Here is a 12,536-nt window from a genome sequence, read left to right on the forward strand (position 1 = left end):
TTTGATATGAACAGCAGTAATCCGGGCCGGAGAAGGGTGCAGATCAGGTTTGCGATGTGAAAATGCCCATAAGGTTTACTAAAAACAAAAACATGCTGATCATCTGCAATCTTTTCTGACATATTTTTGGCATCGGCCCGACCAGGAATGAGTTATGGCTATTTTGTACTCAGTAACACTCCAGCAGCGCTGACCACTTATCTCATTGGCCACCGACCTCACGGAGTCGTAAAATAACCGCAGGTCATTCTGACTGCAGTTTGCTCACATTTGGACCTTCACAGCGAGTCGTTCTGCAGAGCCTTTGAGAATGCATTTGTCATGGTTAAAACAGCATTGCACACATGTTTAAAGCTATGATACTTTGAAAAACAACAGAGCCCTGGGGAAATCTGAGGGGAGTTTGATTATAGAAAACTTTCTGTTTTCAGATGCTGTTTCCTCAGTGATCTGATTTTTGTTTTTTTGGATCAACATTAATTGCAGATTTTACTCAGCCACACTGTTCTCAGGCATGAATATTATTCAATCATACAATGAACCTTGATGATGACCCATAATAACTTAGACAGGGCTGTAGTGGTCCAGATATGTGCTGGTCTCTCTGCCTCTTTTGGCAAACATACATGACTCGTAGGACAACTGAAGACTTTTTCTGACTTGTTAGCTTCTTTCTATAAAATCTCAACTTTTATAACTGGTTCTATACTTTTCCTTTGATTCCTTTCATTCCTCATTCCAGTCATTCCTGTGTCTTTTTCTACCAGAACAGTGTGAATTCATTTTAAAAGTCGTCATGTTATTGAAATAAGTGCTGCTTGGTAGAGCGGATGTATGCTGAATTGAAAATTACAATGCCAAATTGATGTGACAGTCTCTCCCATACAAACAGGGCAATAAAGTACATATCAGTCATTATTTTCTATCATAATTTACTGTTTTAATTATTAATGATGGTATTCTTTATTGATATTTTTCTCACTCTTAAAGTGGAAATCATCTCATGATCCCCCCACAAAAGTTTGCGACTCCACAGGTGAACAGTGAGAACCAAGTTTAATGTCAATAGAAAACACAATAGCTTAGTCTGCAGGAATTGGGCCTACATCAGGTGGAAGAGTTATGTTTTTGACTCTGTAATTCCCTAGCTATATGGTGTTCCTGTATGTGGTCCTATGGGTGGGTGCCAGAAAGGCCTGTGTGCTAATAATCCACTCATGTAACTGCTCCATAACTTGGAATACTCTAATAACCTGCAGGAGCTTATGTTTCCGCCCGTTAGTCTGTCTGTCTGTCTGTCAGAAGAATATCTCAAAAACTTATGAACGGATTTCCATTCAATTTGGTGGACAGACCGGCCTTGAGCCAAGGAAGAACTGATTAGTTTTTGGTGGTGATCTGGATCTGGGATTTCCGCCATTAGACACTAATCTTCATAACCATAAAACTAATGGAGATGGAGACTTGATTCCAAAACGTGACGGAATGTTTGCAGGGTCAAGAAATCTATTTAACTTCAAATTGAAGTGATAGGAATGATGTGTTTGGGTGTAACAGCAGGGTGGAGAAGTGTTTAGTGTGGGCTGAGGTTTGTGAAGTGCCTTCTATTTCATTCAACTGTTTAAGAGTTGCTACCAATCCCAGTTAGAATGGGCCAGTAGTCGACCTTGCCCAGATAAAATGCAAAAAGCTGTCTGTGTCCCATATTTGAAGAGAAAAGAAAAATCAACGTCTGCATCTTTTCACATGTGCATGATAGATATGAAGAATTTAGATGCTCAGTCACCTGCAGATCATCCGCAAAAGCCCCATCAGTGGATCAGGGTCAACACTGCAAAAATTATCTGTCTGAACAAGTAATTTAGTCATGGGCTTATCCTAAGTGAGTCCAAATTGAATCTCATAGTTTTTATCATTGTAATGAAGATCAAAGAACAAGCAAAAAATCGCCAGAAATGTATTTGGAAGCCATATATAAAATAAAAAGTGCATGAGGGGGAGCATTCAACACCAATGTTCCTTCTAAACTGATGATTGGTGACCTGTGTCTAATAATTATCGTTGATCAAAGTCTTGTCAGTCATCATCTCTCCACTTTGTCCCCGGAAATGTAGTCGATAATCAGATTTAGAAGTTTTGGTGCCAAATGATATTAGATGCAGGAACCACAGGGTCTAGTGGATTGACACCTCTGCATTTATTCTAACATTGAATATAAAAATCTATTTTTTCTTCAAACAAGTGAAAACAAAACTGTCAATGGAGTGAGATAATTTCATTTGTTTTCAATGCAAATCAACTTACATTAGTAACTTGCATCAGTAACATTATCTATACAGAGGATCTGCCTTATTCTGCCCTGTTTCAAGAAAACTTCAACACTGAAATACAGGTGAAAACTGCATTGGAAACAAGTGGAACTCCCTCACCCCGCCCCGCTCTCGGACTCTTATCACTTGTTTAAAGGAAAATAACATTTCAAGACTCCAAAGGCCTGCTTGGCTGTATGACTTGTTAAAATAGGCGGTTTTTGCAGCGAGGGAGAAGCTCTGATTCTGGCCGCCTTCAGCAGCATCGTCTCGTATCTGGCAGATCTGGAGGCATGCCAGCACCCGCCCTGTGAAATCAGCATCGCAGCGCACGGAGTTGACAAGTGCGCCTCCCCCTCCAAACGTTGTTTGACATACCCATCGTTATAGGCTTCGCCTCTGGCAGTTTCTTTTTTAAAAGGCAAGCTCAAAGCCACAGATTATACATTCTGCTCACAGCCCGTGCGGGTAGGATAACCTACGGAGATAGCAGGGACAAGGGGAATTAGGGTTTTTTCTTCCTTATCGTTTGGAGACGAGAGCCTGCGCGTAAACGGCACCGGGCATCCCTAAAGGAAGGAATACACAGTGTCGGGATATTTTAATTCCTTTTAATTTCTTGGTGACTTTGAAGAGAAGGGGGCAGCGGACAGTCTTTGCTGTGGATTGCAAGCATCGGATGCGGCGATACTGAGGACCTGAGCGCGCAACGCACCTGTGGATGCAACAGAAAAGCCCCTGATGTTTGGACTCAAAGCCTTTGCAAAGAAAGGATTCGCCACAAGATTTAGTTGATAATCGCTGCGGTTTCGGTAGAAAAAAAAAAAAGAAAAGCACCCTCCAGTTCCCACCATGCAGAGTTTTTCGTTCCTGGTGGTTTCTCTGCTGAGCCTCACCGGCTGCGGCTCGTCGTACGTGCCGTGCGAGCCGTGCGACCAGAAGGCCCTGTCCATGTGTCCGCCGGTGCCGGTGGGCTGTCAGCTGGTGAAGGAGCCGGGCTGCGGCTGCTGCCTGACGTGCGCGCTCGAGGAGGGCCAGCCCTGCGGCGTGTACACCGGGCCGTGCACGCGCGGGCTCCGCTGCCTGCCGAAGAACGGGGAGGAGAAGCCGCTGCACGCGCTCCTGCACGGCCGGGGGGTGTGCAGGAACGAGAAGTTGTATAAACTGATGCATCCGTCGATGGGTAGGCTTATGATACGACTGATTCACATCCCAATGTTATTACACAGGCATGTCATTATGATACATGCGTTTTCCTTTAACATCCTGCAGATCAGTCACCATAATTGAAACACCTTAATTGATTGCAGCATCATTATTATGCGCCCTCCCCCAACAACAATCACTACAATATTCCTATAATATTCCTATAGTGACTTAAAGTGTGTGTGTGTTACTCAATAGTGATGTTATAGTGACATTAGGCTGCCTTATGATTTTTTTTTTCCTATGGTTTTTCTATAATATTCCACTTGGGACCTACTGTAGTGTGTCTGGTACTCAGTAGTGAGTTTATAGTGACCTTAACGTACTTTATGGTAGCTTTATCTCCTATGGTATAACTCTAATATTCCTATAATGCTCCTATAGGGCCCTGTAGTGTGTCTATGGTAGGCTATTTGTATTGTATCCTTCTAAAATGTGTTGTATTTATATAGTTATATAAACACAGCATCTAGTGAAAAAAAGTGGACTGATGTTGCAAGACTACAAGCCATTGCTATTTTAACCAAGGAGCTACAGGGGGCTCTTGTGCTAAAAAATAATAATAATAATAATCACAAACCCCTCAGTAAAAAGATGTTACCCCTCTCTTATCAATGCAACTGGAGGAGGAGTTTGAATGTAGCCCACAACTTGTCAGCCTGTGATGCAATGGTAAATAAAAAAGTGGGTAAATGACCTCCAGTCGGTGATCACCAGAAGGCAAACAGCCACCATTATGGACAAAAATCAATTAAACTCCCAGACAAGCATTAATTAGGCTAATGCTTTTCCCATCATGGCCTTAAAACTTACATCAGTTTTACACTACTTACCATGATGTAAGCTATGAATTTATTTACCTCATAAGGATCTATAAAGGTGGGTAAACTATCGATCACCATAAGGCAAATAACCACCATTATGAATATAAATCAATTACACTTTCAGAAAAGCTTTTTCCATCATGACATGAAACTTACACTACTCACCATCATGTATGCTATGAATTTACCTCGTAAAGATCTATAAAGGTGGGTAAACTAGGCTATTCTGGCAATACAAAGGTGTTTAATCTGAGTTTAGGGTTAGGGTTTACCCTCTGCTCCATCCCTGCCCTGGGCCTTTGGGAGACGGGGAGGCCGATGTGGGTCAAGACTCAGCACTCTATAAGACGGGCTGACACCTGTCATTACCAAGGCGCACGACTCAAAAGCCCCCGCGCCTTGACCCGATGAACTCTGTCAACAATTGGTGCCGAGTGCCGATCAACCTGTCATCTCGGTTTGAAAGGCCTTGTGGGCTGCGAGCAGTAAATCAGTAGGTTTCGTGTGAGTGGCCCATCGCCTCGGGGGCCCCAGCCTACATAAAACAGGGGAGAAGATTATAGGCGCTGCTCCGTGAGGCTCCTTGGCTCCTTTGAATGGCATTTCAGGGACAGTCACACTGTCTGCTGGGGAGCGTTTTCAGCCAGACGCTGTCCGGATTGCTTTGTGTGAAGTGTTGGCTTTTGGCCCTCGCACTCACCTCAGGTCGTAATTTAAGCCATGGGGTGTGAGAACATATTTTTCCCTGTTCCCTTCACTCCTGCTTCCCCTACAGTCTCTTGATCCTGTCCTATCTGGCCTCCTCCCTTATATTTGCTACCTTTTTTTTCTCTCTGTCATTCTTTGCCCATTCCCCTGCATACCTCAACTTCTGTCCTCACTCTCTTTCTGCTCTGCCTTGACTTTTTCCAACACCGAACCTAGCTCACCTTATTTGTCCCTCCCTCTGTTTTCTCCCACCACACTGCCTCTTCTCCTCTTCTCCTCTCCCTGGCTTTCCCTCCCTCCTCTTCCTCTTTCCTTCTCTTCTTCTTCTCCCTCCCTTCCCTGCATCCCCTATTTTGCCCTTTCCTCTCCATCTTCTCCCTTATGCATCTGCAGATTGGAGTGTTAGATACACACATGCCTTGCAGGCAGAGCTGCTCTGGAGGCAGAAATAATCTGGTTGAGTTAAACCTCAGTGGGCGGAGCCAAAGAACCACAGTTTTTCTGGATAAGTAACTTTCAACTGAAGCCCAGTGAAAAAGGCAAGGAGTAAGAGAGGAGGAAGCTAATATTTTGTAGCCTAGCGCTCTGCTGCTAACTGAAAAAAACACAATCTAGCCATACTAAATTATCTAGGTTAGCTAGTTAGCTTAGCTGACCATCCAAGTTCAAGCTAGCCATACTAGCCTTCTATCTAGGTAAGCTAGTTAGCTAGCTGCTGACCTTCCAATATCATGGTCATGAATTAATGAAAAAAAGAAGTCATTGACATTACATTTTTTATTAAAATTTGGAGTTTCTTCTTTGCCATTGAAGTTTGCCAGTTAGCTAACTCCAGTGTGGCTCCGCCCACTGAGGTTTAACTCAACCAATGAGAATATTTCAATCTCCAGAGCAGCTCTAAATGTTTGTATAAGTAAAACTCCAATCTGCTGTTCACCTCCCATTCCTTTGTCTTTGTCCCTTTCCCACACTATCCTTTATTCCCTCCCACCACACTTTATTAGTCCCACCCTGGTCTCTTCATCTCTCCCTCTCATTGCTCCCCTCCTCCCCCTCCTCCCTCCCTCCCTCCATCTTTCCGCTGAGTGCTGCAGGCCCCGGCTGTGCAGTGATTCAGCAGAATGCAGGCTGAGCGTGGGTTACTGATCCCCCGTCTGTCTTCCCGTCAGCCAGCTTCTGGATTAACTCCTCATTTCCTGCTGGGCGCACATCTATCCATTCGCCCGGTCTCTGACACTTTAATGTATTACACAAAACCCATATGCATACTGACACACACACACACACACACACACACACTCGGTAGCATAACGCACACACCCCATATGGAAAAAATACACTAGATTACATACATTCAAAATATGTGTGTAAGAGGCCAAAGTTTACATGTACAAATAGATTTTGGTGGAATTTCTTAATATTTTGACACATACCCTATACCGTATTTGGGAATGTATTATTTGGCAATATGCATTTATGCACCACTATGCATGTGTGGGTTTTGTATAATGTGTTTGTCAGAGATCAGAGGCAAGGTGGGAAAAAAATAAGGAACAATGATTCTATGTATGATAAAATGTAGGAAAATGGGAATAGTTAGTTGCCCTTTTATCATATATAAACTCAACTCAAATAAAAGTTGTCAATATGCTTCTGCACCCATGTCACCTAGACAAAATCCTGTACAGTTATCGCATTTGACGATCCTGATAAAGCAAGAACATACATTGTCAAGAGAAAAAGAGGAAAAGAAGGAAGAGGGTTTTGCTTTTTTGTCACAGGATTACCACATCTCCCAATTCAAACACAAGGAAAAGGAAGAAAAAAATGAAAGACACGATCAGTCAGCACGAGTCAGATTAGACGAGTGCGAGGATTAGCAAGTGAAGACTTGATTGGACTTATACTGGCTGCTTATCTTCCCCAGCTTTCTCTGGAGAAATCTGTGTCAGCAGGAAACTGGAGGAGGGAGAATCTCTCTTTCTTTATCCAAGAACCTGTCTTTGTGGACCGGGGATGGATGACATCATCCTCGTCATCTTCATCATCATCAGTGGTGGTGGGGGGTGGGAGGTGGGGCTTGGGAGGTTTTAAGCATCATTTGCAAACGCGGTGACCTTGTTTCAACCGCCCGGTTAGCTTAGTAGCTTAGCGATCACGTCAGCGCGGAGGTAGGTGGTGGGGGGTGGGGGGCAGGGGGTGGTAAGGATTGGCTCGGGGGAGTTATAGCCTATGTAGAATTTGCAATCTGCCAAAATGAAACAGGACACAAGTGCGTGACACTGCAGTGGATACTGAGCCAACCGTGGCTTACAATACATACAAGGCTAATGCATGTTAAAAGCTATAAATGCTATACAAGTGAGATATCACTTTAAAGTGTTTTTGGGAAAGCTGGCCACAGCCACTAATTCTGGCCTTCACATCGACGTTGTGGTTATAGGAAGGGAGAGAGGGTGGGACTGGGGAGAGGGGCGAGCGCTGAGGTTTGTGTGACTGTGTGTGACTCTTCGAAACTTAGCAGAGTTGTATTTTTGCAAGGCGCAGATGAAAGATGTGCGTGTGCATCAGGGTTTCTTTGGGGTTGGGACCCAAAATGGACTGCGGCTGTTTCTGGTGGCTTGCCACATGACAAGTGTAATAGCATGTTTTCATGGGCCTGGGTGCCAGGGTGAGACTAAATATCTCATTTAGGTCCCTGGCTATAAAAGTTTTAAAACCCCTGGTCTACATATACCCCAAACTGGCATCCTTACTTGCCATAACTGTAGGCTATGTTGTGCTGTATGTCAACACATCCAGCCTGAACCTGGCAAGTAGCCACCAACTGCACTAAATAAGCATTTAGCTGGTACAGTGAAATCATCACATCATGTTGTGGTGTTTCTAAATTCGATACTCCTGTTCTGTATCAAGTCTCTCTCAAGTTTCTTTAACACTTTGAGCCATGAGGCACCAATGTAGAGGTGCACCTTGGGGTGGGGGCCATCGCAGATCTTTCTGTATCTCAAAAAGTCTCTTTATGAAATGCAATAGAATAATCATTACTGTGGAGGAGATCATTGGGAATTTTAATCCTGTGTGAATCTGCCATGTAATCTGTAATTTATAAAGTAAAAATTCCAACGCAAATTACCTACCGTACTTTGGCGAAGACAGAGCTGCCCTGATAATACTAATCCTGTGTAAATCAAATTCTTGGTAACTTCAGCTGTAATTTCTCTCCTGTCATGAAAAATGGAGCCAGTAGTGGAATCAGTAGAGGAAGGTTTTGAATGCATTGTCAGTGCAAACTTCAGGTTTTGGTTTAATAAATCAGAAAGTGGCAAATTGTAAAATCTTGATCTTGATCCTAATTGTATTCGGTGATTTCAGCGAATTTCATTTCACGAAACGCATGAATTTGGGGGATTCTTCACTTATTACATGGAGTCTCCACATGATACTAGTCCTCATGATACTAGTCCTCATGCATACATGATGATGAGCCCCTCTCTCTCTCTCTCTCTCTGTCCTTCCCTCCCCATCAGATGGAGAATCTCCTGATGACGTCATGTTAGCGGTCCCAGAGTCGATGCTGCCCCAAACCAAGGTGCCTCTATACGGGAGAGACCACATCAGCAGCCGGAAGGCCCAGGCCATGAGGCAGGCCAAGGACCGCAAGAAGCAGCTGGCCCGGCTGGGGCCCGCCAGCAACCTGGACTACTCACCGCTCACCTTGGATAAGCTGCAGCCCGAGTTCGTAAGTCAAGTAGAGCCTGTAGTTATGCTGGAGATTACAAAGATGCACGCACATGCCAGGGTGAGAACTTATTTTTTCAAAGACCATTTTTTGTCCCCTTGATCTGATTTTTAGGGGCGTTTTGGTCCTTTTCAGGGGTAATTTTACTGAAATACGAAATAATACATTTGCATTGGATATTGGCAAATAAACACTCAATTTGTACCACTAAGATTCATGAGACATTTTCTATTGCTTCAGGCTGCGCATTCGGTTGTTTTCAGATCAAAAACAGCTCAATTTTTTTCACCCAGAATGCACTAGAAAGAATCATCTATGGTGGCCAGTAGGTGACAGTAGTCACATTCACTCTATAAAAAATATGTGAAATGGAAAAAAGGGTACTCCTGATTTAATTTCATGGACATTTTATGAACTTTCAAAGGCATGTTTGTCCCAAACTCCTGTTAATTTCTGACCCTGGCGCATACACACTCACACATATACACATTCACACACACGCACACACACACAAACACGCACACACGTAGGTGATCATGCATACACTCAACCCTGTGTCTCTGTGTGTGTGTGTGTGTGTGTGTGTGTGTGTGTGTGTGTGTGTGTAGGGGCCCTGCAGGAGAAGACTGGATAATCTCATTCAGAGCATGAAGGACACTTCTCGGGTCTTGGCTCTCTCGCTGTACATCCCCAACTGTGACAAGAAGGGCTTCTTCAAGCGCAAGCAGGTACGGATTCCTCCTTACATGTAATGTCATTTATTCACTTAACTTACAAATTGGACAAGTATTTCATCCTTGGGCGTCCTTTTGGCTCGACTGGCTAAGGTGCCTAGCATGGAACCGCAATGTCTTGGCTTCAAATCCAACCTGAGACCTTTGTCACATGTCTCCCCCCCTCTCTCTCGTGTCTTCCCTGCCTCTTCTCACTTGTAAACGATCCAATAAAGCATAAACGCCGTGGGAAATATGTATTTTCAAAGTATCTGATCCTTTTCTGATCCCTCTTCGCTTGCAGTGTAAGCCGTCGCGCGGCCGGAAGAGAGGGATCTGCTGGTGCGTCGACCGGTTCGGGGTTAAACTCCCCGGCATCGACTACAGCGGCGGAGACCTGCAGTGCAAAGAGCTGGACAGCAGCAGCAACAGCAACAGCAACACCAACGAATGAGAGCGAGCCGAGCCGGAGAAACGGTCGCACTTGTCGAGCCCTCTTCACTTTTCAACCTGCCAATCAAGCTAGCACAATTAATGACTGCCAATCAGGAAAATATGGCACAAATGCTTATACATATGGCCAGGTGCCATGGACTGCATTGTTTTCATGGGGAGCCAGACTGAAAAGCTTGCTGGGAGCCTCTTCTGGTATTGATAAGACACAATAGATGACGATGTAGATTGGCTTCCCATTTCATTTACAATCAACAGACATTCGCCTTTCTTTAAAATGTCGGGAAAATCTGCAGGTTTAGGTCAACTTATTAACTCTGGCTCCCCATTGACTGTGTACCCATGTTGGAGGTTAACTAACACCTCGTCTCTATATTTGCATAGATGATAGAAAAAAATATATATATTTGTATGTGATATTGATAACATGTTGTGTATTGAGTCAGAGTGGCAAGTTATATATTGGTGAATTTACTCCAAGAAATTATAAGAGAAGAAATATTGTAAATGTGGCTAAACATCAGAGCGATCTCTATCTTATTTTTGTCATTTTTTGTGATGAGAGCGATGCGAAGAGCCCGGTCGAGGCGTCATGGAAACTCAGTTCTCTTCGTCTAAACCTTTGTCCTTAGCCACAGCTGTAGCTCATTCTTCTGCCACTCCCACATGAGCCTCGTACGCCAGTTCTTGTCCAACCTGAGATTTTCCACTACTAAAGCAGATTGTATCCGAGGCAATAGAAGAGGAAGCCCTCATAACCTGACGGCCTTTCCCCCTGTCCTCCGTCGTCACGGCGATGGTGCGATTCCTGACCCGTGAGACGACGTCAGCTGGGAGATTTTCAAACTCTGTTTCGATGTTGCTGCTTGAGTCTCACTGGCTCACACAGACCCATAGTACTATATAACGAACGAGCAATTAGGATAAAGTACAAGAAAACCTCATTGACATAGTATATACTGTATTGTACTGTAAAAGGTTGGTTATTCGATGCTCAATCTCCTCTTGAGTGTAACAGAAATGGCCTTTTTTCAAATCCCGACAACTGTGTCATGCTTCCACATTGTCCCACTGTTTGAAAATCGTGAATTGTACGTATGTGCATGCTTGTGCGTGTGTCTGTATGTGTGTGTGTGTGTGTGTGTGTGTGTGTGCCATACCCTTAGTTCTCAACTCCAGCCCATGACTTGTTCTCACAAGCCTACCCAAGCTAAGAATAACGCGGCGCTGTGCATTTCCCTCCATAGCTCGCACACAAATCGTATGCAAAGGCCCCCGCGTTGTTTATCTCCGCCCCGTCCACGCCGAGGGGCTTCACCGCCACACAGGCAAATCTCTGCCGGCCGACGGCGACTTGCTCCCAGGGTTTAGTGGGTCTCTCCTCCCGCGAAGAGCAAGGTCACCGAGTTTGTATGGAAATCCAAGTGCCTTCTGCCCCACACGACTTTGAATTCTGATTTGCATGCGGATCCACTGCGTCGTCGGAGCGAGGGACGCTTCGGCAGATTAGAGTACAACAATCCTCAGTGTGGGGGCGGATGTGGTCAGAGGTGGTTGAAATAGTTTATTTTTCAGGCGGTTGCTGACAAAGATTATCTTTATCTTCCAGTCCGGCACAGTTGAAAGTACGGTGACAGAGGACAAGCATCTTTGTTCTATCGTTCAAATGATACTCTCTCTCTGGATTCACAGTTCTTTTTTTGTTATAATCTCAATGTTTAATGAATTACTCTTATAATCTCAGTAAAAAACTGAATGACATTCCTAATGCTGACTTTATTGTGGCGTTAGGAGAGCATTGACAGGGGCTCCTCAGCCTACTCTTCCCAATAAAAAACCTCTTGTTTTTACTCTCATCCTATTGTTTCTAGGACAACATGTAAACACAGTGACACTTTGAACATTTCAGAATCTCAAAAGACAACAAAGATTAATGTGAACATTACAGTGAAATATTTATCAGGCGTGTAATTGATGTACTCTTTTTTTTTTTTTTTGTAATGACAAATCACTATTTAAATAAAGTTCCAGTACTCACGAAAATGTGTATGTGCATTTTTTTTGTCTTCAGCATGTAAACTGTGGTCGAAGCTGTTGAATTCATGAGAAATAAGAAATGCACTCATACCAACTGCCAATATAATACTTGGATACTAATTATTACTAATTATTACAATTGGCGTACCTCAAGCCCAATTGGGTCTTCATTTATGAATTATAATTGACTTTTTATGAGTTCCATCAAACAATCAATACCTGTAATATGTCCCATGGTTCAGTGGGGTATGGGAGCTCTTTGACTATCATCCAGACATGAGTTTAATCTCATTTGTTAATAGGGTTAGTTGTTTTAGTTGGTTTGTCAATGACCCTGATGCAGTAAAACCCGCCCATCTGGCACTCCAAGCAGGTTAGAAGTATTAGATATTAGTACTATTTGAAAACCTTTTAAAAACCAAAGATGGTGGCAGCAAAAGTTAAGTCTTTGTTTTACACTGGCAGTCAAGGCAGGACCACACCCTGACCTCATTCAAGCCGAAACACGTGGGTCAGTTATAACTTTTCAGAAATAAAGGCTTTT

General features: G+C 43.7%; 1 protein-coding gene across 1 annotated transcript; it reads left to right on the forward strand.

Moving 5' to 3' along the window:
- Nucleotides 1-2,738: 2,738 nt before the first annotated feature.
- Nucleotides 2,739-11,992, forward strand: igfbp5a (insulin-like growth factor binding protein 5a). The gene is made up of 4 exons (XM_078291064.1): nt 2,739-3,492; nt 8,578-8,789; nt 9,398-9,517; nt 9,807-11,992. Exons 1-4 carry the CDS (start codon nt 3,162-3,164, stop codon nt 9,954-9,956), a joined length of 813 nt encoding a protein of 270 aa, XP_078147190.1. The 5' UTR covers nt 2,739-3,161; the 3' UTR covers nt 9,957-11,992.
- Nucleotides 11,993-12,536: the final 544 nt, after the last annotated feature.

The sequence above is a fragment of the Centroberyx gerrardi genome, chromosome 21 (assembly GCF_048128805.1).
Source record: "Centroberyx gerrardi isolate f3 chromosome 21, fCenGer3.hap1.cur.20231027, whole genome shotgun sequence".
In the NCBI taxonomy this organism is placed as follows: domain Eukaryota; kingdom Metazoa; phylum Chordata; class Actinopteri; order Beryciformes; family Berycidae; genus Centroberyx; species Centroberyx gerrardi.

What these genes read in the sequence shown, in the direction of transcription:
- igfbp5a (XM_078291064.1), top strand. Translation starts at nt 3,162, where the DNA reads ATGCAGAGTTTTTCGTTCCTGGTGGTTTCTCTGCTGAGCCTCACCGGC. An exon ending in ATAAGCTGCAGCCCGAGTTC is followed by an intron (nt 8,790 to 9,397) that starts GTAAGTCAAGTA and finishes GTGTGTGTGTAG; the next exon opens with GGGCCCTGCAGGAGAAGACT. An exon ending in GCTTCTTCAAGCGCAAGCAG is followed by an intron (nt 9,518 to 9,806) that starts GTACGGATTCCT and finishes CTTCGCTTGCAG; the next exon opens with TGTAAGCCGTCGCGCGGCCG.